The sequence below is a fragment of the Myiozetetes cayanensis genome, unplaced genomic scaffold, assembly GCF_022539395.1.
Source record: "Myiozetetes cayanensis isolate MyiCay16 unplaced genomic scaffold, myiCay2020 scf9, whole genome shotgun sequence".
Taxonomy (NCBI): Eukaryota; Metazoa; Chordata; class Aves; order Passeriformes; family Tyrannidae; genus Myiozetetes; species Myiozetetes cayanensis.
Window position 1 is genome coordinate 34,646,715 of NW_026088185.1, and position 20,241 is coordinate 34,666,955.

A 20,241-nucleotide genomic window follows, 5' to 3' on the forward strand; every position below is an offset into this window, starting at 1 on the left:
GCTGTTATCCATGCAGGCTTGGCTTTCTGGCATCTGATAAAGCACATCCTCCATCACATTATAGAACCACAGAATGGTTTAGGTCAGAAGAGATCTTAAAGATCACCTCGTTCCAACCCTCCAACCATGGGTGGGGATGACACCTACTAGATCAGGCTGCTCAGGGCCCCATCTCTACCCCCATTCTGTTCCATGAACTTATCCTGTAGGATTCAGGCTTTGACTTCTCACTCAAAAGTCCTTGCATTCTTATATGAATTCAATTTGTGTCTTTTTTTAATCCAAAGGAAATCTGCAAACTTTTCAGTGAAGTTAGATTATGCTTTCAAAGCATTACTTTCAGTGAAAGGCAAGACTTCTTCATTCCTTTTTGAACTTCTGATTTGTTTGTCCTTTTTTTTTTTTTTTTTTTTCTTTTTGTTGTATATCATGTATTTGTGTTAATGTTGTCTGTATGGAATTCTCTTCCAGTATGCTGTTGAGTCCCAGCTTCGACTGCACGGGCTGGATGTGGAGAAAAGCATGCTTCTGCTGCAGCCACGGCAGGTTGGTGAGGAATATGTCAGCTCTGCTTGCTGTCACTAAGGGCAGAAGCATATTTCATGTGAAAGTAGGGCATATATTCTCAAATAGTGTTAGTGTCTGCCTGCAAAAGTTATAATTGGTATTAAAATTCTTTAGGTAAAATTTATGAATCGTGTGGTCTGTTTCCGGGTATATTTTTTGACATTAAACCCCACTTTATAATTTCTGACTCAATAGTGAATTTTCCTGGAACAACAACAAGAGAAAGGTTATTTTCCCTATTTTTCCTGTTTGCAAAAACTGACAGCACACTGAGTCACCTGCAAAATATAGCAGCTCATTGAGAAAGCCCAATGTCCTCTGGATGTCCTAAGGTGAGAGATTGCCATAACACGAGCAACACTGTCTGTATCAGCACAGACTGAGAGAAAGGTCTGCTCTGAGTAATATGCAATTCAGATTAATTTGAAAGGCTGCCTCGCTTCACTTCTGCAGCATTAAGAACTTTGTCACCTAACTATAAACCGAGGGTGACCTTTTGCTTCTGAAATCTGAGTCATCTTGTGAGTAAAGAGCCCACTCCTGAACGCTTGATAGATTTGCAGAGATTGTTGAGATAATAACAGTCCCTTGCAATTCAACCATCTTGCCCAAGCTCTTTTCAGTAACAAGTCTAATTTAATTCTGGGTTTTCACTGCCTAATTGATCCCTAGGTGGTGGTATGTTTTACAAGATCCCTTGCTAGGAAGACAGGAGGAGGATGGGGCAGTAATTTTCCTATAAAGAATCAAAAATGAGGATTTTTTTTTTTCCCTTTTGGTTGAAATTTTTCTATATTTAATGACCACAGGTTTGGGGATTTTTGTACTTTTCATGATGTGAGACATTGTTTTTGAAATATAAATATGGCAGGTTTATAATAGCTTCCTGTGGGATACCAAATTTATTAAAAAAGTACAGAGTGAAAGTGATAGACAACTTTCAAGTCTTGTGGGTGTCACAAATTTCAGATGCCACTTAAAAATCATTAGATATTCTGTTTGCACCAGGAATTTTTTGCTGTAAATTAAAACTGCCAGAAATATTAGAGTATAAAGCATGTTAGAGCATGAAGTGAATAGGCTTTTTATAACTGGCACCTTCAAGACTCATTTGCTAATGATTTTTTTTTGAGGTTACTTGCTCACAGGCTACTTCGTAGCACTACCTTTGTACATCATTACCATGCTAAGGATTTGCTTTTGATCTCCTTATGCAAGCAGCGTGGCTCATGGTAAAATATAGATTATGAAATAAGGACTGACAGTTTCATTACTGCCAGAGTTGATGTAAAATGTGTGCTTTAACTTTGTTTTAGGGGGAGGAGACCTTGAGGACGGAAGATATCCTTGCTGTAATTGAGAAGGAAGGGGACTCTATTGCTGTCATTATGTTCAGTGGGGTTCAGTACTACACAGGACAGTTGTTTGACATCCCTAGAATAACAAAGGCTGGCCAAAAAAAGGTAGGACTGCTCCAGATTCATCTTCTTAACACCACTTTTAGACCAATTTTCTGTGTGATACGTTTTTAATTTCTGCTATTTTTTGGCAACAAAACATGGAAATTTGTGTGAATCTGGTAAAATGTAAAAGCACACTGTGCCCAGATCCTTGGGGGGCTGTGTGCTGCATGAAGAAAAAGTCCAGTTAGAGCAATCTTGCAGGTGAGTCTTAAACTATATAGAAAGATAATTCATGACCATTAACTTATACTTGGCTTTTCTGTAAGGGTAGAGTATCAAGAGTTTCAGTGCAGAAGGAGGAGGAGGTAACGACAGCTGTAATCTCTCTTTAAAAGTTAGTTAGTGTTAGATTTCTGCTTTTTTGGCAAACTTTCATGATTTTCCTCCTTTCCCACTGCCACGTTATGGCAGTTTCTGCCCCCAGTGGGTAGGGAGGTGAGTTCCCTATGAAGCCATCACTGCTCAGACTAGGCTGATGAGTTTTCAGGAGACAGGCACAATGTGGAGCAAGTCAACACCACAAGATGATTGTATTTTGGTGAGGATTCAGCCTTTGGAGCTAGCAGGCTCTGTGGACATAGCTGTAAAACCCTTTAACCACCTCAATTGCCTTAGGAATTCAGGAGAAAATAGTTTTTAATTAAGTCATGTTATCAAAGAGAGGTCACCAGACTTTCTGTAGTGCCAGCCTTTTACTGGATGCACCTTATCTCATACAAGATTAAATCACTCAAGGGTAAACTTATTTAGTATCACTGAGTTTTTGGCAAACCAGCTAACCCTTTATACTTGATGGTTTAACTCTCTGGAGAGGTACCTGGCTCACAGGAACAGGCAATACATCTTCTGTTGCTGTAGGTTTGGCAGTGAAAATTTTTCTGGAGGTCAGGGCATAAGTTATGCTGCTGGAAAGCGATGGTAAGGTGTCCCCTGGGAGAGCAGAGCAGGTGTGAGAGCTAGTGCATGGCCCATGGGATATAAAAAGGGAATGTTCTCACTGAGCAGCACCTGGCAACAAAATTGGTGCTAAAAACAGTACAAAACAAACCCAACTTCTGATGTGGATGTAGAAAACCAAGGAAAAAAAGAAAAATGGGGGGAGTCAGCTGCAGGGGGAAATGGGATTGTGTATCTAGAAGCAACACCGTTATGGTGCTCTCTTGGAGGGTCTTCCAGCACTTGGCTGACCACAAATAATCGCAAGGCTATGCTGAAATGTCAGAAAGGGAAGACAGGTTATTAACAGGATGATGCCACCCACTGCTCTGCTCTCTCACACTCCTGGTGGCAAGAAAGCTTTCATTCAGCTGCCAACACCTACGTGCCTTCAGTGCTGCTTCCCTGAAATCTGCTCCGTGATGCGCCTGAAAGGTGTCTGAGAGAGAGAAATCTTTCTTCTCTTCTATAAACATAAAAAAACCTGGGAATAGCCTATCATTTCACCACCTCCCTAGAAGTGCTCTCTGGACTGTGGGACACTGGCTTGGATGAGTGGAAGTGATGCAGTTCCAGTGAAAGTTGTAAACTGCCCCAAAGTGGTTGAGAACCTGTATTCTGGGGGAGAGTAGTCACTGATAGTTTACTACACAGAGTGATAATGGATTTGATTTTTATGACACCTGAGGAGATAACCAGGACTTTGTGGAGAGAGATTAAAATTTCTAAAAGGCGGTGCAAGTAAAAATATTAACTCAGGAGTATGTGCTTCCACATGGATACACACAAAACCACTGCACACTATACAGAGACTCTATCGTGTTACTGAAGAGGAGAACAATTTCTGACAGCTGTTCAGCATTCCAGGAGGCACAGGTAAATGTCAAAGGCCTGTTTCCACCTGCATGCCTGTTAGGACTACTGTAAGTAGACCTGGATCTCTTCCTCCCAAGATTTTTCAAAAGTGGGGGGACCCTACCAGATTTAATTACCAGTCTCTTTGAGGTTCAAGTGTGTAGGACTGGGTTATCCAGGTACATTCATGGCTTAAAATGTTGTTAGTATATTGAAAAAGCAAAACTAATTCAACCTGAAGAACTGTTTGAGTACCCTTAAGGCTTGGAAAACATGAGCCAGCTCTGTTTTTATTTCCCTCCTGTCAGATACACTCAGCTCATTGTCCTTATGGATTCTGCCCTGGGGTTAAGTGATGTTTATATGTTTATACAAACCCACTATGTAACAGACTCTTATACCACACTTAAACGTTTGCATATGGTAAATATTTACTTGAATAGCACAGAATCAACGATTCATGAAGTGTTTCTCTTTTAATATTGGTAAAAGCTATTCCTGCACCCTTCTGTTTCTCTTAATCTCAGAATTTCTGGTTATCAAAAAGCCCAGAGTGGGGGATCTTCAAAAGCAATTGGCTCCTCTCTCCTTTTCCCAGGTCAGAGCTGATGTTTGGAGCTGCTGTTGGATTAGAGGAGAATGAAACCAACTGCTAAAGCAGAGTAATTAGCATCTATGTATCTATAAGTTTAATTGGACTTAAAGATTATATCTCCTTCAAGAGCTTCTGGGCCTGATGAAACCAGTGTTGTCTTATACGTATTAGCACAGAAAGACTGGAAGTCCTTTATAATACATTTTGAAAGAGAATAAGACTGAAAAACCATGTTTAGAGGAAAAATGCAAGGTTCTCCTTCCCAGTGATGAAGGGTGGTGAATGACCCTGTGCTCCTGAACAGAAAATAGGTTGGGGAGAGCTGACAAGCAAACGACTCAGAAGGTGAAAATACAAGGTGAAAATGTCATTCGAGAAAGAGAGAGAAAAAAAATCACTTGTCAGACAGTATATTAGAGAGAAAAGTCCTACACAGATGGTCTTAATAATTCTTTTAATGTACAACTGAAATAAAATCCCACAGTGTTGTGCCCTATCAGGTCTCGGAGAGAGATTTGAGCTGCGAGCTCTGGAGGTCTGGAAAATGTCCTAGGATTCTTGAGGTCAATCATTTATGAATTAAGTTACTGATTTCCTTTTACATTTTTTAAGCCAATTTCCTAAGTTCTCTACGTACATTAAGATTCCTCCCAGAGTGAAAGCTCTGCACATAGACAGCTTCATTAAGTCATTAAATATTAAATGAACTAAATTAAGCTTGAAAAATTACCTCAGGCTATTTTTCCATCTAAGGTCTCTCAGATAAATCAAAATTACTACATATTGTGCAAGAGACTCATCAGCAGGCTGAGGAGGATGTAACAGTTTTCCTTGTTTCATACTTTTGAGCTTGCTTTAGAGGATGGAGGCGGCTGAGTCGTTTTATTCTTCCGCAAGTTAAGAAATGGCTGACTTTTAGGAGACTCTATCTTTCAAATACAATTTTCATTTCATAAGTTATATTGTACTTTCCACTGACTCTGTACCGTTATGTAAAATATTTTAATCTCTCGAGTTCCCAGTAGGAAGAGCTTTAAGATCCTTCATCTTCATTTCTTTTCCTGTCTCTCTTTCTAAATGTCCCAGCTTTGCCGGTGTGAAGCTGTCATTTCTCTCCCTCTCTCCAAATGTCATTGTCCATGCTGAGTTGTTACCTGCTGGTTATCAGCAGCTACCCAGACACTTTGCAGAAATGACTTTTAGATGTTGGAATGAAGCGGAAGAGGCAGGGGAGAGAGCACATGTCCTCTCCCTCGCCCGGAGCAGATGGAGAGCTCTGCTTTTCCCCCCACCCAGTCTGGGGAAGCGCCGTTCCCACGCAGTCCTGGTTCTGCGTGGCTTGTGCAGGGAGAGCTGTTTCAGTTTGTTTTACTTTTTCCGTGCAATCTGTGTGGCTAAACATTTGCTGTTTGTGTGACTCAAGTGCCAGACACCTCCCTGGGAAAAAAAACAAACCGGCACAGCCCATCTTGCAGAAGACAACTCGAGCAAACTGGTGCGAGTGGGTGTTTCTGAGACGATGCAGGAAACCTGCCAGCTCTGAACCCAGGTTTTCAGGCTGTGCCTCAATACTCGGTTAGAAAGTGCCCAGTAGGATTTGCCAACCAATTTCAGAGCACTGGGAAGCAGTTAGAGGAGTTCAGAAGGATGACCCATGGGTGGTATATCTGTGGGCCTCCTGTTTGAGGGCTGTGGGCCCACGGTGTGGGTTCAAGCTGATCTATTCCAGACAGTGTCAGTGCCCAAGAAATTTTGGGCATATCAAGGTTACAGGGATAGATATGGCTATGGAGCATCTTTATGCTACCATGATTGCAAAGACCATCCAAACTGCCACTGTCCTCAAACATCCTGTCCTACCTCCCATCTCGTCATCTTGTGCTTGAACACATTTTCTGTAGAGTTTCTGACTTACTGACAGGGAAAAGACAACTGATTTTAGCACACGAACTATAGAGTCAAATTTCTAATAGGTTTCTTCTTTATGAGCGACTTCCATTGTTTTGTTTGTTTCGATTTTGTTAATGTACTGCCAGGCACACACATTCTGCAAGACTCTCATCCTATCATGTTATTCCTGGTTTGCACTGAAACCAATGGATCTATCACAGAGTTGCTTCCAAAAGTTTGCGTGGGATGTATGTACAAAGGGACACCTGTAAAGGTCTAAATCCAGTCAGCTGACGTTTTAATGCTTTAAAACCCTATGAAAGCCTCCTTGTTCACTGGCAATTGGCTTTAGTTTGCTGTAGCTTATTTCTCTGAAGCCATTTTATCCCTGAATGAGGGCATTCCCATGGGAATTCAGCATTCTTCAGCCCCTCTGTCTTAACTTCACCATTTCAGTTGATCTGTTTTAACCCAGTTCTGTGTGTCCCTGTGAAGTCAAGCCACCAAGGTTATTTATTTGGACTCTGATTCCAATGTTTAGGTCATGCAAATTCTGTGGCAGTGAGTTTTCTCCCCATTGCTTTGCAGCAACTTCTTAAGCTGATAACTCCACCAAAGCCTCCATTAGAATTAACGTGTCACATCTTCTTAAAATGCTGCTCCATTCAAATTGTTATCTAGTTTATACAGAAGATTAAATATACCAAAGTACTGTTTAAATAATTTAGCTAAGGCTCCCTCCATGCAAGAAACAGCAGGAGATTCTCAAAAAAACCCCCTTTGTTTTATTATTGGACGCTGATTTTTCTGAAGCCTGTGCTCTCACTCCTATTTCTACCCCGCTGCTTGCAAGCAAGCTGTTTGTGTTTTAAAAGCAAAATGCAAAATAGCATTTAATTCGTAGTCCAGGCACAAAAAGCAGTTTCATTTCTCTGCACTTAAACAAACGGCAAAGCTTGGAAGAACTTTTTAGTTTAAAAATGCTGCCATCCAGTGGTTATTTCGTGTGTAAAACTTGCTTTTTTGGTCTAGACGTCTCTGCTCCTTAGATGCTTTCCCCCCTCTTTCTTTCCCTGTGCAAATTCTATTGATGGCAAATGCAACACTCCTCACAGAGGAATGGCAGGATTCTTCTTCTTAGGGACAAGTAAAAATGTCTTTAAGGATCAGTGTGCTGCATGAGCTGCTGCCTCACCCATTTGGATTCCCAAAGAGCAAGATCCTGCTAGTTTAAATATCAGGGAGACCTTCAGTGTAAGTATATGGTGGAATGTAATTGTTCATGAGTAACTGGCATCGTTATGCACTTTACTGCTTTGTCTCTGCATGTCGTGCCATACAACAGGTTGTATTTATGCATTTGTTCTGAATACTTATTGCAAGTGATTCCACTTTACTGCATGATCAACTTCTTAGGAATCTAAACCATATCTAGCAATAACTCAAAGCAGATGGGTCTTGATAGATTCATCATAGAAGGGTTTGGGCTTGAAGGGACCTAAAAGATCATCTGTTTCCAACCTCTCTGCCATGGGCAGGGACACCTTCCACTAGATCAGGTTTCCTCAAGCTCTGTTCAACCTGTCCTTAGACACTTCCAGGAATGGGGCAGCCACAGCTTCTCTGGGCAACCTGTGCAGGACCTCCCCACCCCCACAGCCAAGAATTTCTAACATCTAATCTAAATCTCTCCTTTTTTAGTTTAAGTCCATTTCTACTTGTCCTATCCCTACCTGACTCTTTACAAAGTCACTAGATAACATGCCTATGGAGAGAGCCAGTAATGGTCTACAGGTGTGGGTTTTTTTTTTTCAAAATAACTGTATGACGATGATTATCCTAGCAAGTAGTATAATAATCATCTCTTTCCTGCAGGGATGCTTTGTTGGATTTGACCTGGCTCACAGTGTTGGGAATGTAGAGCTTCATCTGCATGACTGGGGAGTAGATTTTGCCAGCTGGTGCTCCTACAAGGTAAAATAGATTCATTGTTGGAGACTGTTTTCCTTAACATCACTTCTATCATGGGTCAGCAAACCAATCAAATGAATAAAAACTGCACCTGAACTGTTGATCAAGACTTGGCTGAATCTTGGAACCAGCCACAGTGAGGAGGTGGGCACTGACTTTAGTGGTGGCTTTGTTATGAGAGGTTCCAAAAACTAACAGTGGCAATGACTCATGAGGTCTTGTGAATGTGAGGTGGATGCTGGCGGTGGTTAAACATCTGCTCTGAAGCACATTCTGCTCTCTGGTCACAGGATTAGAGGCTCTTTTCTTATTTCGCACACTGAGAAGGTCTCAAAGCTACAGGATTTTATGAAATGATCCCTAGATAAGATACTATTCTTGCCCAAACTTAAATAATTTTGATCCCAGAACAAGGTATCTTTAATTCCTGTGACTTCTACTGAGATTAAGAATCGGCAGATATAGTCAGAGGGTTTGTTTGATGACTTTGCTATATATATTATGACATGGAATTGTTTCAGCTGTACTTCAATTTTCTAGCCTGTTAGACTTCAATTATTGTACCTAAGCCAAGAAAGATATTTTAAAATCTAACCTGAAAAAATATATCTGCTTTTTATCTACATCAGCACTTTGTGACAAATGCTAAGATCTCCAGTTAGAAACCTCCAGAAATGTTAAAACTGTTCTGTTTTATAGAGCTGGGTGAGGGAAGGAAGGTGATACTTTACAGATAATGAGCACGACATGTACACGTTGATTTATTCTTTGCAGTATTTAAATTCTGGAGCAGGAGGCATCGCTGCTGCCTACATCCATGAAAAGCATTCCAAGAGTGTTAAACCAGCGTGAGTATTTTTTTCTACACCCAAATAAAAAGTCCTGTTAAGTTCAAAGGGGAAAATGTCTTCCCTTTGAATCGAGATCTGAAAGGGAAATTGTGTAGATACCTGGTCTTAGAATATGGGCGTGTGCACCTATGTATATATTTATAGAAACAGAAAAAATTCCTTTTGGGAAAAAAAAAAATCACTGAGCTGACATTTGGCTCTTATCTTAAGTGCCTTTCCTCCCTGAAGTCAGTTATCAGTTCTAAACTAAGTAGAATCGTAAAAGAGAGTGTTGATAATGTTAAAAACAAGTAACCTAAATCATGGCTATGGGGCTGTTTAATGTAAAGAGAATTTTTAACATCTTCCTTTAAAAATGAATTTTTAAAAAATCCTCGAAGTCTCTGGTTGGTGAGCAAAATCAAAGACAATTTCAACTCTGTGCCTAATAACTCTTTAGTACTGGCATGTTTTCATTAAATTTACATCCAGTGGCAAAGCTAGGAAGTATTACACGGAGATCTGTGTTCTTAAAAACTGTATAATCCATGGAAAGCTGAGCTATCAACTGAGGTTAGCTGCATTAAAAAAATACCTGTTATTTAAACCAGTATATTATTATATTCTATGCATTTATATTAAGAATAGTAGGATTATTACTTTCAATGCACTGACAAATGTAAACATTTCTGGCTGTAATGCTTGGAGAAATTGCTGGCACTTCCTTTTATTTTAGCTTGAAGAAGGCAAACTAAATCAGGTTTCAGAGACAAATAATATTATAATAAGCAGCTTCGCTGCACTGTGCTGGTTTCAGACTGTCTAGACTCTCAGGAGATAACAAAATAACACTGATAAGTTTTTCTCAGTCACCCATAGCAGAAAACTCATTAGGATGACATACGACCTGCTGTGAGCTGATTCGATCCTTATACGTGAACGTTGGCAAAATATTCCGGATATCTGGATATTTCTTCTGGGAAGTTTTATGCTTCCCTGTTAGCTGGGTGCACGCATTGTTCCCATGGCCCCACCTGGTTGTGTGATTCCCATGGATCCTGGTTTTGTGGAGCTGGAAAGATGCTGAAGAGTTGAAAAAAAAAAGTGAAAAATCACAGAATAGCAAATGGATAAAATATCAAGGACTTTGAGTCTTTTTTTCATCCTTGATGAAATTTTGAAACTTCTGTGAGGGCACGAACTTTGTGTTGTAGGTATGAGTTTAAATTAGTTTTTCCTGAACTGGCTCCTTCATACATAGTCATTAATTTGTGTACCGAATCTGGCTACTGAATATCTTAAACACAATTACCTACATGAAATAGGCTTTTTCAGCCTGGGGCCCAATTAAGGATATAATTCCAACCTTCCTGCATAGTCCCTCTGCATTATTTAATCATAGTTATTTCATATTTCCTGAGATTTGATAATCACTCATCAAATTTGTTTGTAGTTCCTATGCCCTGGTTGCATTACTTCTCTTTCTTTCCCGCATCAACCAGCCATTTCAGGTCTCCAAATAAGGCACCGAGACAAAGGAGAATTTGTCTATGTCAAAGTATTCAATTTTATAGCTGATTTAAATGCAGAGCAATTTTCTGCATGTTGTACAATCAAATAGAGTGGAATTTAACTGCTCGGGAAGTTGCAGGCTTTCTGCTGGAGCTACAAAGTCTTTGGCTGTCATCTGGATCAAGGATGACACCCAGTGGCCACACCACTTCAGTCAAAAAACAGGAGCACCAAACATTTGTTTCTTTGCATCTCAGCCCACACAAATGCAGGGAATTAAATTCCAATTCAGCTGACACCCTTTTGTCGTTTAAAATGTCTGAAATACTGTTTTTAACTCACGGCTGATATTCTGTGAGTCACTGTACCCACCTGTATAGATTTCTCTAATTTGTCTCATCCTTCATATTTTCTGCAAGCTGTCGACTAGGTAGTTGTTTTTATAAGGAAATAATGTATTGGGCCTTAATAGAAAAATATACATTCTGACCAAACTTCAGAGAGGCAGTTCCAGGGCGTTTGCCTGTTTCTGACTGAGACTAGGGCAAACAGGCCCTAGGTACTTACTGAAGACTAAACAGTGTGATCCAAAATTTTCATTTTAAACCCCTCAAACCCAGCTGCTGCCAATCACCAAAGGAATTTAGGTATTTTTGTTTCACTTCCCTTAATTTTGTGAGTATGCTTTTATCCTATGCCCAGTTTAAGAAACTGGGTTCCCCTCCAGCTGCTCACTCCAGATCCTGCTCCACCAATAACAAAACACTTATTTGCACCTTTCTTTTAAAATGCATTCAAGAAAGAGTTATTAAAGTATTTAATAGCCAGCAATGCCTGAAGCCATGCCAGAACTGCTTTCTGCTTTGGGGCTGCCATTGAGACCTTGGCTGAGACCTCTACAACCCAAACCTGGTATAAATCAGTAATACCAGGGCATGTCCCAAACCAGTCCCACACTTCTTCATGGATGTGCAAGCTTCCTACAAGAGTTACAAAGCTGGTAATTCACTAGCTTGGGAAAGAATTTATATCTAAGGGCAAGGTTTAGGTTTGTCCTTAAATCTGATGGCTGGCAGACAGTGATACAGTCTTATATGTCCCCTTCTTGTTTTGCATCTTTGCAAACACCATTCTGGTGTCCTGCAAAGACCTTGGCTTAGCTGGGGATAGTTCCCTAATTCACTGCAGAGGCCATGGGTCTAAAAGTGACATGTTGTAACCATCCCAATTAACATCTCCACCCAAGTATGTTGGGTAGTCCTTTGCTAGTACCCCCATCTTTCTCCTTAGAGCAGTAAAACTGAATCAATCTGACATATATGGGTTCAACATATCCCCATTCCCTCATGATCTCACCTCCTTTGAAGTCTCTCTTAATACTCAAATAGCTTTTTTAATACCTGCTCTATATATCACAATGCAATATATTCCTGGCTAATTGTGTGAGAGTGATTTCTTTATGGGAAGGTTTCAAGTAAAAAAAAAAAAAAAAATGACCTGTAGAGAGCAGAGCTATGAAATACTACTGAAACTGTTGGGCCAGTGCAGGCTGAGCCTGTGCCACCAGGTTTCCATATGAGTGTTGCAGAGGGGAAGTTTGCAAGGCACAGAGAGCACTGAAGTGACCTACTAATATTGAAATTTTGCTTGTCTAGCTGTTTGGGCTCCAGAAAAGTTTCCTTTTAAATTTTTTAATAATTTGTGGTTTTTTCTCTCTCTATTTCTCCATTTATAAAAAGAAGGATAATTAGAATTACCAAGCAATTTAGCTATAATGAACTGTGAATATTTGTGAGCATCTGGGGAAGAAGGTGCAAGAGAAGTCAGGTGTTCACAGCAGAGCATTTGCAGCTGTAGATGTGCAGGGGGTTCAGCTCTGCTGTCAGATGGCAAAAGGGATGGGAGAGGGAAAACTCACAGAACCCTGAGACAGTAAAGGAAGGAGAAGTAAGGCACAATTTGAAGAGATGAAAGGGAAACAAATGTATGTAAAGCAGTCAGGAGAATAATAGATAAGCCTTGGCAGAGGATTAAATGAAAACTGTACACAGTTTAGCGTTTAAAATGAAAGGATTTATCAAACTTAGCTTTAGCACGCACTAGCAGCAGGTAGAGTTTAAAAATGAAAAGTTTCTGTGATGTGAAGAAATGCTGCATGTGCAGGAAGCAGTTGATGTGTTGGCTTTTACTTTTTTCTATGATTAAAAAAAGAAAAAGTTTCAAAGAACAAGAAGCAAAAAGGTAGCTATTTCATACTGGCTTTGAGGAACACAAGGCATCTTCAGCCAATTTCTTCATAGAGATATCAGCTACTTCTTAATAGAGACCTGCACAGACTTTTTGGTATGTGAACTTTACCCTGTAATGAGATAAACAAAAATATGCTGCTCCATAGACCTTCCCCTTCCCATTTTTCCCAGGTGCTCTGGGTCCCCATCCTACTCCAGTGCAGATCCTGTCTGCCCAGTAACTCTGTTTTGCAAGAGGTTACTCAACAGCTTCCAGGGCTGGCAGTTTCAGCTGAGTTTTTCTTTAATGATTTTCTTGATCTATGAGAAGATATCACATTACTCTCTTTTGAATTAGAGTCACATAATCCCCAAAATAAATAGCTGAAGCTTCTGTGAAACTGCTGAAAATAATGTATCTGGTGGAGTGTGAGTTGGGAGCAAATGAAAGTAGTAAAAAGATTTGGAAGGCTGTTTTATATCTACTGTACTGGAAAGAACTAAAGCTGCCCTTGTTTAAAATGCTTCCAGGAATCATGGGAGTAGAGAATGGTTTGGGTTGGAAGGCTTAAATGAACTTAAAGTTCATTTTACTCCAACACCCCTGCCGTTCGCAGGGACACCTTCCACTAGACCAGGCTGGTCCAAGCTCTCTCCAGGCTGGCCTTGGACACTTCCAGGGATCCAGGGGGAGCCACAGCTTCTCTGGGCAACCTGTGCCAGGGCCTCCCCATCCTCACAGCCAAGAATTTCTTTACTCAGACTGTGTCTTCTACTCAGACTTTACTGAGATAATGGACTAAGGTGGTCCATTTCTCACTGACCCTGGAGTCTGTCACCTCTGAATATCTCAGCACTGCTGAAAGCTTTAGCAGGACAGAGCACCTTGTCCTGGTCAGGGAGAGGATCTGGAGAAGCAACGTAGAGACTCCTGAGTGCAGCCAGGTGGGAAAGTCAGCGGTGACAGATGGAAGTGTACCTGCTGCTGTTTCCAGAAGGGTTTGTCACTGGTCCTAGTGGACTCAAACTGTGGACTAGTGCAGGGATTAAACTACCCGTGCAGTGCAACACGTGTCCCCCGAGCGCCTGAAGTATCCTGCACTAAGGTAGAAATGAACTGTTGCTCTGCCAAGGAGATGAGAGCAATTTAGCTCCTTGAGCTAATTTAGAAACCAAAAGTTAAAACCTCCCTTGGGAAGAGACTGTTTAGGAATAAAGCTATCGGCTAATTAGGCTTAATTGCATTGTCTTGGGACAAGTGATTTATTAGGCCAATCTAGACCCATGATGGGCCTGCAGGGGTGTGTTCTCGGATTCACCAACTGCGTGGCAAATATCCAAGAGCATTTTTTAACTTTGGAGTGTGTCTCTGTGAGAAAAAAAAGAGAGGTTAATGTGCACTCACATCATCTATTCCCATTCTTATTCCTTCAGCTCTGCACATCCTTTTATGTGGCTCCCATGATTGTCTCCTTGTTCTCTGTCAAGCATTTTCTGTCTCTCTCCCTTCAAATCCTCCCTTGTAATTAAGCTGTATCTTCAAGCAATCTTGCTTCTTTTCTCATTATAAATAACCTTCTTGTTCTTTCCTCCCCGAAGGTCTTCCCCTCTGTTTTGTCATCTTTGCCCTGGTTAGACTTTAAGGTGTTTTAGAGAGGAGCTGTAGGGCTCATTGTAAACTCCTGGGACTGTGTAAAGGTGCTGTATGTGAACTCTGCATCACCTATAGTGGGACTGAGGGTGAAAGAAATGTGCTGCTTTCTTTCCCTGCGTGATCTCCCATACACCTCTCCTCCTGGACCCCACTGATGGGACATAAACCACTTTGTGTGCTCTGCTGTGGCCCTTTCCCAGTCCCAGCCCGGGAAATGGGAGGGAAGAGGCTGTGTTCCTTGAGGATGTGCTTTCCCATCTGCTGCCTCCAGCTTTTCTCATCAGATGGTGTAAGACACAACTGCTCTAACACATGAAAGGAACCAACAGGCTTAGCCTGATGGAAAGGTGAATGTAGCCTGGGGGCAACTCTTGCATCCCCTTAACTAGCAAGGAAGAGGTCCTGGGGCTCTCCTTGGAGTCTGGATGGCTGCTGTGATTTTTCCCCCACTTCAAAGGCCACGTGTTGTTAGCTGCCTGCTCTTCGTGCCTCAGTTCTCTGCTTTGAGACAGGTAATATTGAAAGCACTTTGCCATGTCTTGATTTTTCCCACTAAGACAAAGCTGCCAGTTAATTCCCTTCCTGCTGAATGAACTCGTGCTGGTGTCACACACCTTTAAGAAAATGGGAAAAAACCCTTCTGTGCCTGCTTTTTTAAAAAGTCACAAAAAGAGGCATTATCTCTCCTCTTGTTCTCAACTATTCATCTGTACGTTTCTGTATCCGCCTCACAGAACCTCTCTCTTTAAGGGAGGAAAAAGTTTATTTTCAACTAAGTACCTCAAGTAAACCTCCTGCTGTTTCCACTGAGAACTCACTTACCTCTGTGCAGAAATGTGCTGGAACTAATGCAATTTTGCATCTGGGATTTCCTACTAGATGTTGACTCACTTTCAGCATTTTTCACTTCTTCTACTTAGAAAATGTTGAAACTTTCTATGAACCTTTCCTCCCAGCATTCTCAGTTAGAACTGTAGTCTGTACATGTCCATTAAAAATTAGATGCTCATGCTTTTGTGTTAGTTCATTATACCTCAGTGGGGAATTGTTTCTAATTTTTCCTTGCAGACAGTGCTTTGAGATCACGGTGAGCCTTGAAATTGCTCTAAGCTGAAAGCACCAGCAATAGCCATTATGCTTTTGTGTCATTAATAGTTGCCTTTTTTTCCTCCCCATTCCTGTCCCCTGTAATACATTCCTGTAATTGTCAGCTACAGGTTTGGTTGGGGTTTCCTGCCCAGCATGTCTCCCAGAGCTGTTCGTGTCCCTGTCCTGGCTGGATTCCTCTCTGGCTTTAGTCAGAGCTCTGGGACCAACTCTGGGACATCCAGCTCATATTGTGATTCACAGCACCAACCAGCACCTGATTCAAACCATAAGCATTTTGAAAGGTAATTGGAAGGTCATCGCCCAGGTTAAGGGAATAATTCAGTCTCCTTATTTCTTGCAAAGTTGGTATCCTACTTCTGTGCACTGGAGGATTATGTGGGGGGTTTCGGTTTTTTTGCTTGGTTTACCACTTGTGCTTATTTGTTTCCACTTGTTCATGGAGTTTCTGGTCCTCCTACACTCTCTTTCTCCTGGCTGAACCATCATCCCTCCAGTCCTCAGCCAGAATAAGGTCTCACCAAGGCAGACATCTTCACATTCACTTAAGAGTGGGACTTGATGATCCTTTTGGGTCCCTTTCAACTCAAAATATTTTGTGATATTCTTTTTTAACTCTGACTCCCTCAGTTAACTGTATTTTATCTTCACCATTGCTTGGGCAAGCCAGGTGATTTTTTTTTTTGCCCTCATGCCATCTCCTTTCTTGCAAAGTCCAGTAAAGCACATCCACAGCCTGCTGTCCTTTACCTCTTACCCATCTCAACACATCTTTGAATCAGGAGCTTCCTAGAGGCCTTCATGACATATATTCTTGATTCTTGCCCACTTTCTCTAAGCCATCCTTCCTCTCACTTTTCATTGGTGAAATACTTACTTTCACACCTCTTTGTTGCTGCTGGTAAATTTTTACTGTCACAGTGACTACTCCTTATCTTTCACTGAAAGTCATTTTAGTACTTGCTGGAAGTTGCCTCTTCCTGCCTTCCACTGTGTGGAAACTACAGGGCAACTACAACCATAAAGTGCTCATCAAGTGGTTGAAGGGCAGTTTCCAGTGAAATTCTGGGAGGGACATGTATCCTTCTCTCTTCCCTTTCCTTCTCCTAGTTTCTCAGTCAGCATGACATCAATTCAGTGATCTAATCCACCAGTACAACTGTTTTGGGAAAATTTTAGGTTCTTACTCTCCCATGGTATGAAAAGCAGCTTCTCAAAGCAAAGAATTACGTATTAATTTCTTTAGCTATTTACAGATTATTGAACAAAAAGGTAAGAGTTCTCTACTGTACTCTAGTTTTTCAGCATCCCTCTGTTTTCATTGACAGTTTTCTGAGTTGGCTTTCTAGCAACCCATTGTGAGCAAATGCAGAGAGCTTTAGTCAGTGTGGGTTGAAGGTCAGTGCTTCAGGTACAGTTATTTTGTGACAGGAGAATAAGTCCATATAAACATCCTTATTTGATGTTTTTTCAGCTGCTTCTGCAGTGAGAGGAGCTTGGGGGCTCTTGAAACTGGTGTTGGACTTCATGTCAAAAGTGACATACATTGTGCCTCAAACATTTGGCCTCTTGTTAAATCTATTTTAGGGCCAAAAGTACTGGTATTTTAGGTGCTATTGAAAATTAGGGCAATGACAGCCCTGTGAAGAAAGGTTCCTAAGTCACATTTTTGTTGTGTTTTCTAGCAATGGATGAAATTTATCTTTTTGTGGAGAGACTCCTTAAAATAACTCTGAAAGATGCCCTTTTCTGTTCTCCCTTAATTATTTAATGTTTTAGACTTCAACTGAAAAAGCTCTATTTGAGTTCTTTACTCCTCAAGTATGACTTAGTAAATGTTTTGTAACACAACTACTGCATTCTGTGGCAAATCTACTGGTACTTGAAACTTTGAATTCAATTAGTTCCAGCCACTGACATAAAAAACCCCTAAAATCTAGTCTAATGCTGATTGTTTCTTGTTTCAGGCAAAGAGCAGAGGTGATAACTTACATTTTAGCTAATAAGGATTCTAGTATAATAAAGGTCTTGCATTAATATTGTGATTACTCTATTCAAAAACAACAAAGACTTGAGGAAGTTCAACTTCCCAGAACTTAAAATTTTTATATTATAGTTCAGTGAGACGCATTTATTATTTAGAAATATATCTAGATATCTTCCCCTGAAAGATTCATTCAAGGGACTGTGGAGACTGCAGAGTTCAGTAAGTGCATCATAGTAATCAAAACTACCCAAGTCTCCTTTAAGTCAGAATTCACATTTAAAAGTAGCTCTAGTAGGGATTGTTGTTTTCACTTATTTAATTTAATTTATTTGAAACAGCCTAGAAAAAAAAATTACTGCATTCTTAAAGAATGTGTAATATGTGCTTTTTTTCATCACCATAATATAACCGAGAACTGTTCAGTACTTTATAAAAATCACTGAGAACTTTATTAATATCTCTATGAGTAAATTGGCTCCCTGCTTGATTTTTAATTTCTGGTGTTAGGCAGAATATTCAATTTCCCCTTACTAAATGTGCGAACATACTGTTGGCTGAATTCCCCCTTTTCATATATCTGATATTTGGCCAGTGAAAGTGTTATATGAGCACTTCGTGATAATAGTTGTTCGTAAGCTGATTTAACAGTTTTTAATTCAACTTCATTAGCCTGAGGGGGTTTGTGTTTTTTGTGAGATCTTTTTCCTGGGATTTAATTTAGGCTCCCACTTTGTCTGCTGCTTGATCATACCTTTCTTTTGCCTGATCACGGCGGATGAAATTATCATCCCTCATCCCAAGCGCCTTGGAGGTTTGGTGGAGAGCTCTGCGCGACTCCGAGGGGCCCTGATTGGATTGGCAGCATTGCAGCCATTCCTCTTCCCCATGCCCTGATCACAGCAGCTTGTTTCCCTCTGCAAAAGTGAACTCAATCTCCTTTTGTTTTGACCTGGAGGGGTAATATGGAGGGACGTGTTGAAAGTGGTGTATTCCCACTTGTGTCGAGCCTGAAAGACTAACAAGGTAAAAATCAATCCAAGAGGAGCTTGTGTACCCTCTGTCTTCAAGTACCTATCAGCTGTAAATCACCTTGCACTAGATTGACCAAAATGCCCAGGTTTTTCGCCCAAGAGTCTCTCTAATTATGGCAAAAGTTGTGTTAAATCCCTCACCTCAAAGAGTGACACTCCAGGAGCTCAAAGCTGCCCAGCTACTCTTGGAAAAAGGAGGATTACTCAAATCTAGAGATTTCTTAATTTCATCCATTGCAGTCACATAGTTTAGTGTCATTGTTTAAATTATGAGACTGTTTTTCAGGATTTAGGTCTTTGCTGCTAAAACTTGCTGCTAGGCAGAAAGTGAATTTAGCTATTTTTTAACCAAGACAAGCCTCAAAATAGAGGAGAAAAAATTTCCTCCCTTTAGATGGCACTGAAAATGCAAGCCTCTTAACAGAAGAAAAATGTCATGCTATTAGCCTCTAATACAATCATATTACTTTGGTCCTTTGACAAAGTAAAGCCTCATTGATATTAAATATGAAAAGTTACTACTTTCACAGTAGCAACTTTTCATAAGGAGTTTTGATTTTTTCCCACTGAGTTCTAAGAGACTGGCCCATTAATAATGTATGGTGCCTCTCACAAGTCACATATGCTTAATAATTAGGAAACATTTGTAATGGGTTGAAAAGGGTAAGGAAGGCAGTGTGTGCAAGTCCAAAAATACAGAAGTCTGGGGCTAATAATTACCTGGGCTTCAAAAGCTTTTCAAATTCTAACAGCAGACCCTACTTAAAATTAACAACAGGCACTGCACAGAAGAGAATAATGAAACAAGTCCAAGCTTACCATTTGGGATAAAGGATATCTAAATAGATATAAGGGAGGGGTAGGGGGAAAGGCTTTAAATATAGCTTCTGGCAGTCTTGGCAAGGTTTTCTGAAGGAGATAGGGAGACTTAGGTTTGAAATATTGCTAGAGTCTAACAGGGGTATCTGTTAACTCCCTTAATCCCCCATGCAAATCCTAGCCCATATAGATATTTACTATGGTGTATATATAACTCCATAACTGAGAGCTTCACAGTATATGAACAATTTCCCCTACAGAGCAGGGTTAGAATCTTTGAATTAGGGATTTTGGTGATGAAACTGGGAACTACTTTCCAATTAATCTTTTTTTTTTTCTTTCTTTCTTTTTTTTTTTTGGTTGCCAGACCCCCTCATCATCACGTTAAACCTGGTTTGGAATGGTTTTTCTCCCTTCCAGTGAACTCTCAGAAGGGGAGCACTGGGTCAGAGCAGGACCCTTCTTAGGTGCTCCATCTGTGGAGAGGATGGAGTTGGAATGGAATAACATTGCCCATCCACTTGAGCCTCAGTTTTGTTTCAGCACAGCTGTAAAATACCATGGGGAATTAAGTAATAATTTTTTTTTTTTTTAAAGATTGTTTTTAGGTGGGTTTTTTTCCCAACTGGAAATACCAGTTGAGTGACATAGACCAAGAAAAATATTAAATTCTGAACTGGTCAAAAACCTAACACTGAAAATAACTTTTGAGGCTGGCAGGATAATTTGGGGAAAGGCTGACAGGAGGGAAAAATAAAAATCAAGTGACATCAGCCTTTACCTCCAAATCCCCTTT

General features: G+C 40.6%; 1 protein-coding gene across 2 annotated transcripts in view; it reads left to right on the forward strand.

The window, feature by feature from the left end:
• Positions 1 to 20,241, forward strand: part of KYNU (kynureninase) — a 57,743-nt gene that overhangs the window by 24,984 nt on the left and 12,518 nt on the right. For both annotated transcript variants that reach the window (XM_050340349.1, XM_050340350.1), the window contains exons 7-10: positions 472 to 546; positions 1,884 to 2,030; positions 8,182 to 8,280; positions 9,052 to 9,125. In XM_050340349.1, coding sequence (XP_050196306.1) covers positions 472 to 546; positions 1,884 to 2,030; positions 8,182 to 8,280; positions 9,052 to 9,125 — 395 coding nt within the window. The remainder of the gene's footprint in view (positions 1 to 471; positions 547 to 1,883; positions 2,031 to 8,181; positions 8,281 to 9,051; positions 9,126 to 20,241) is intronic.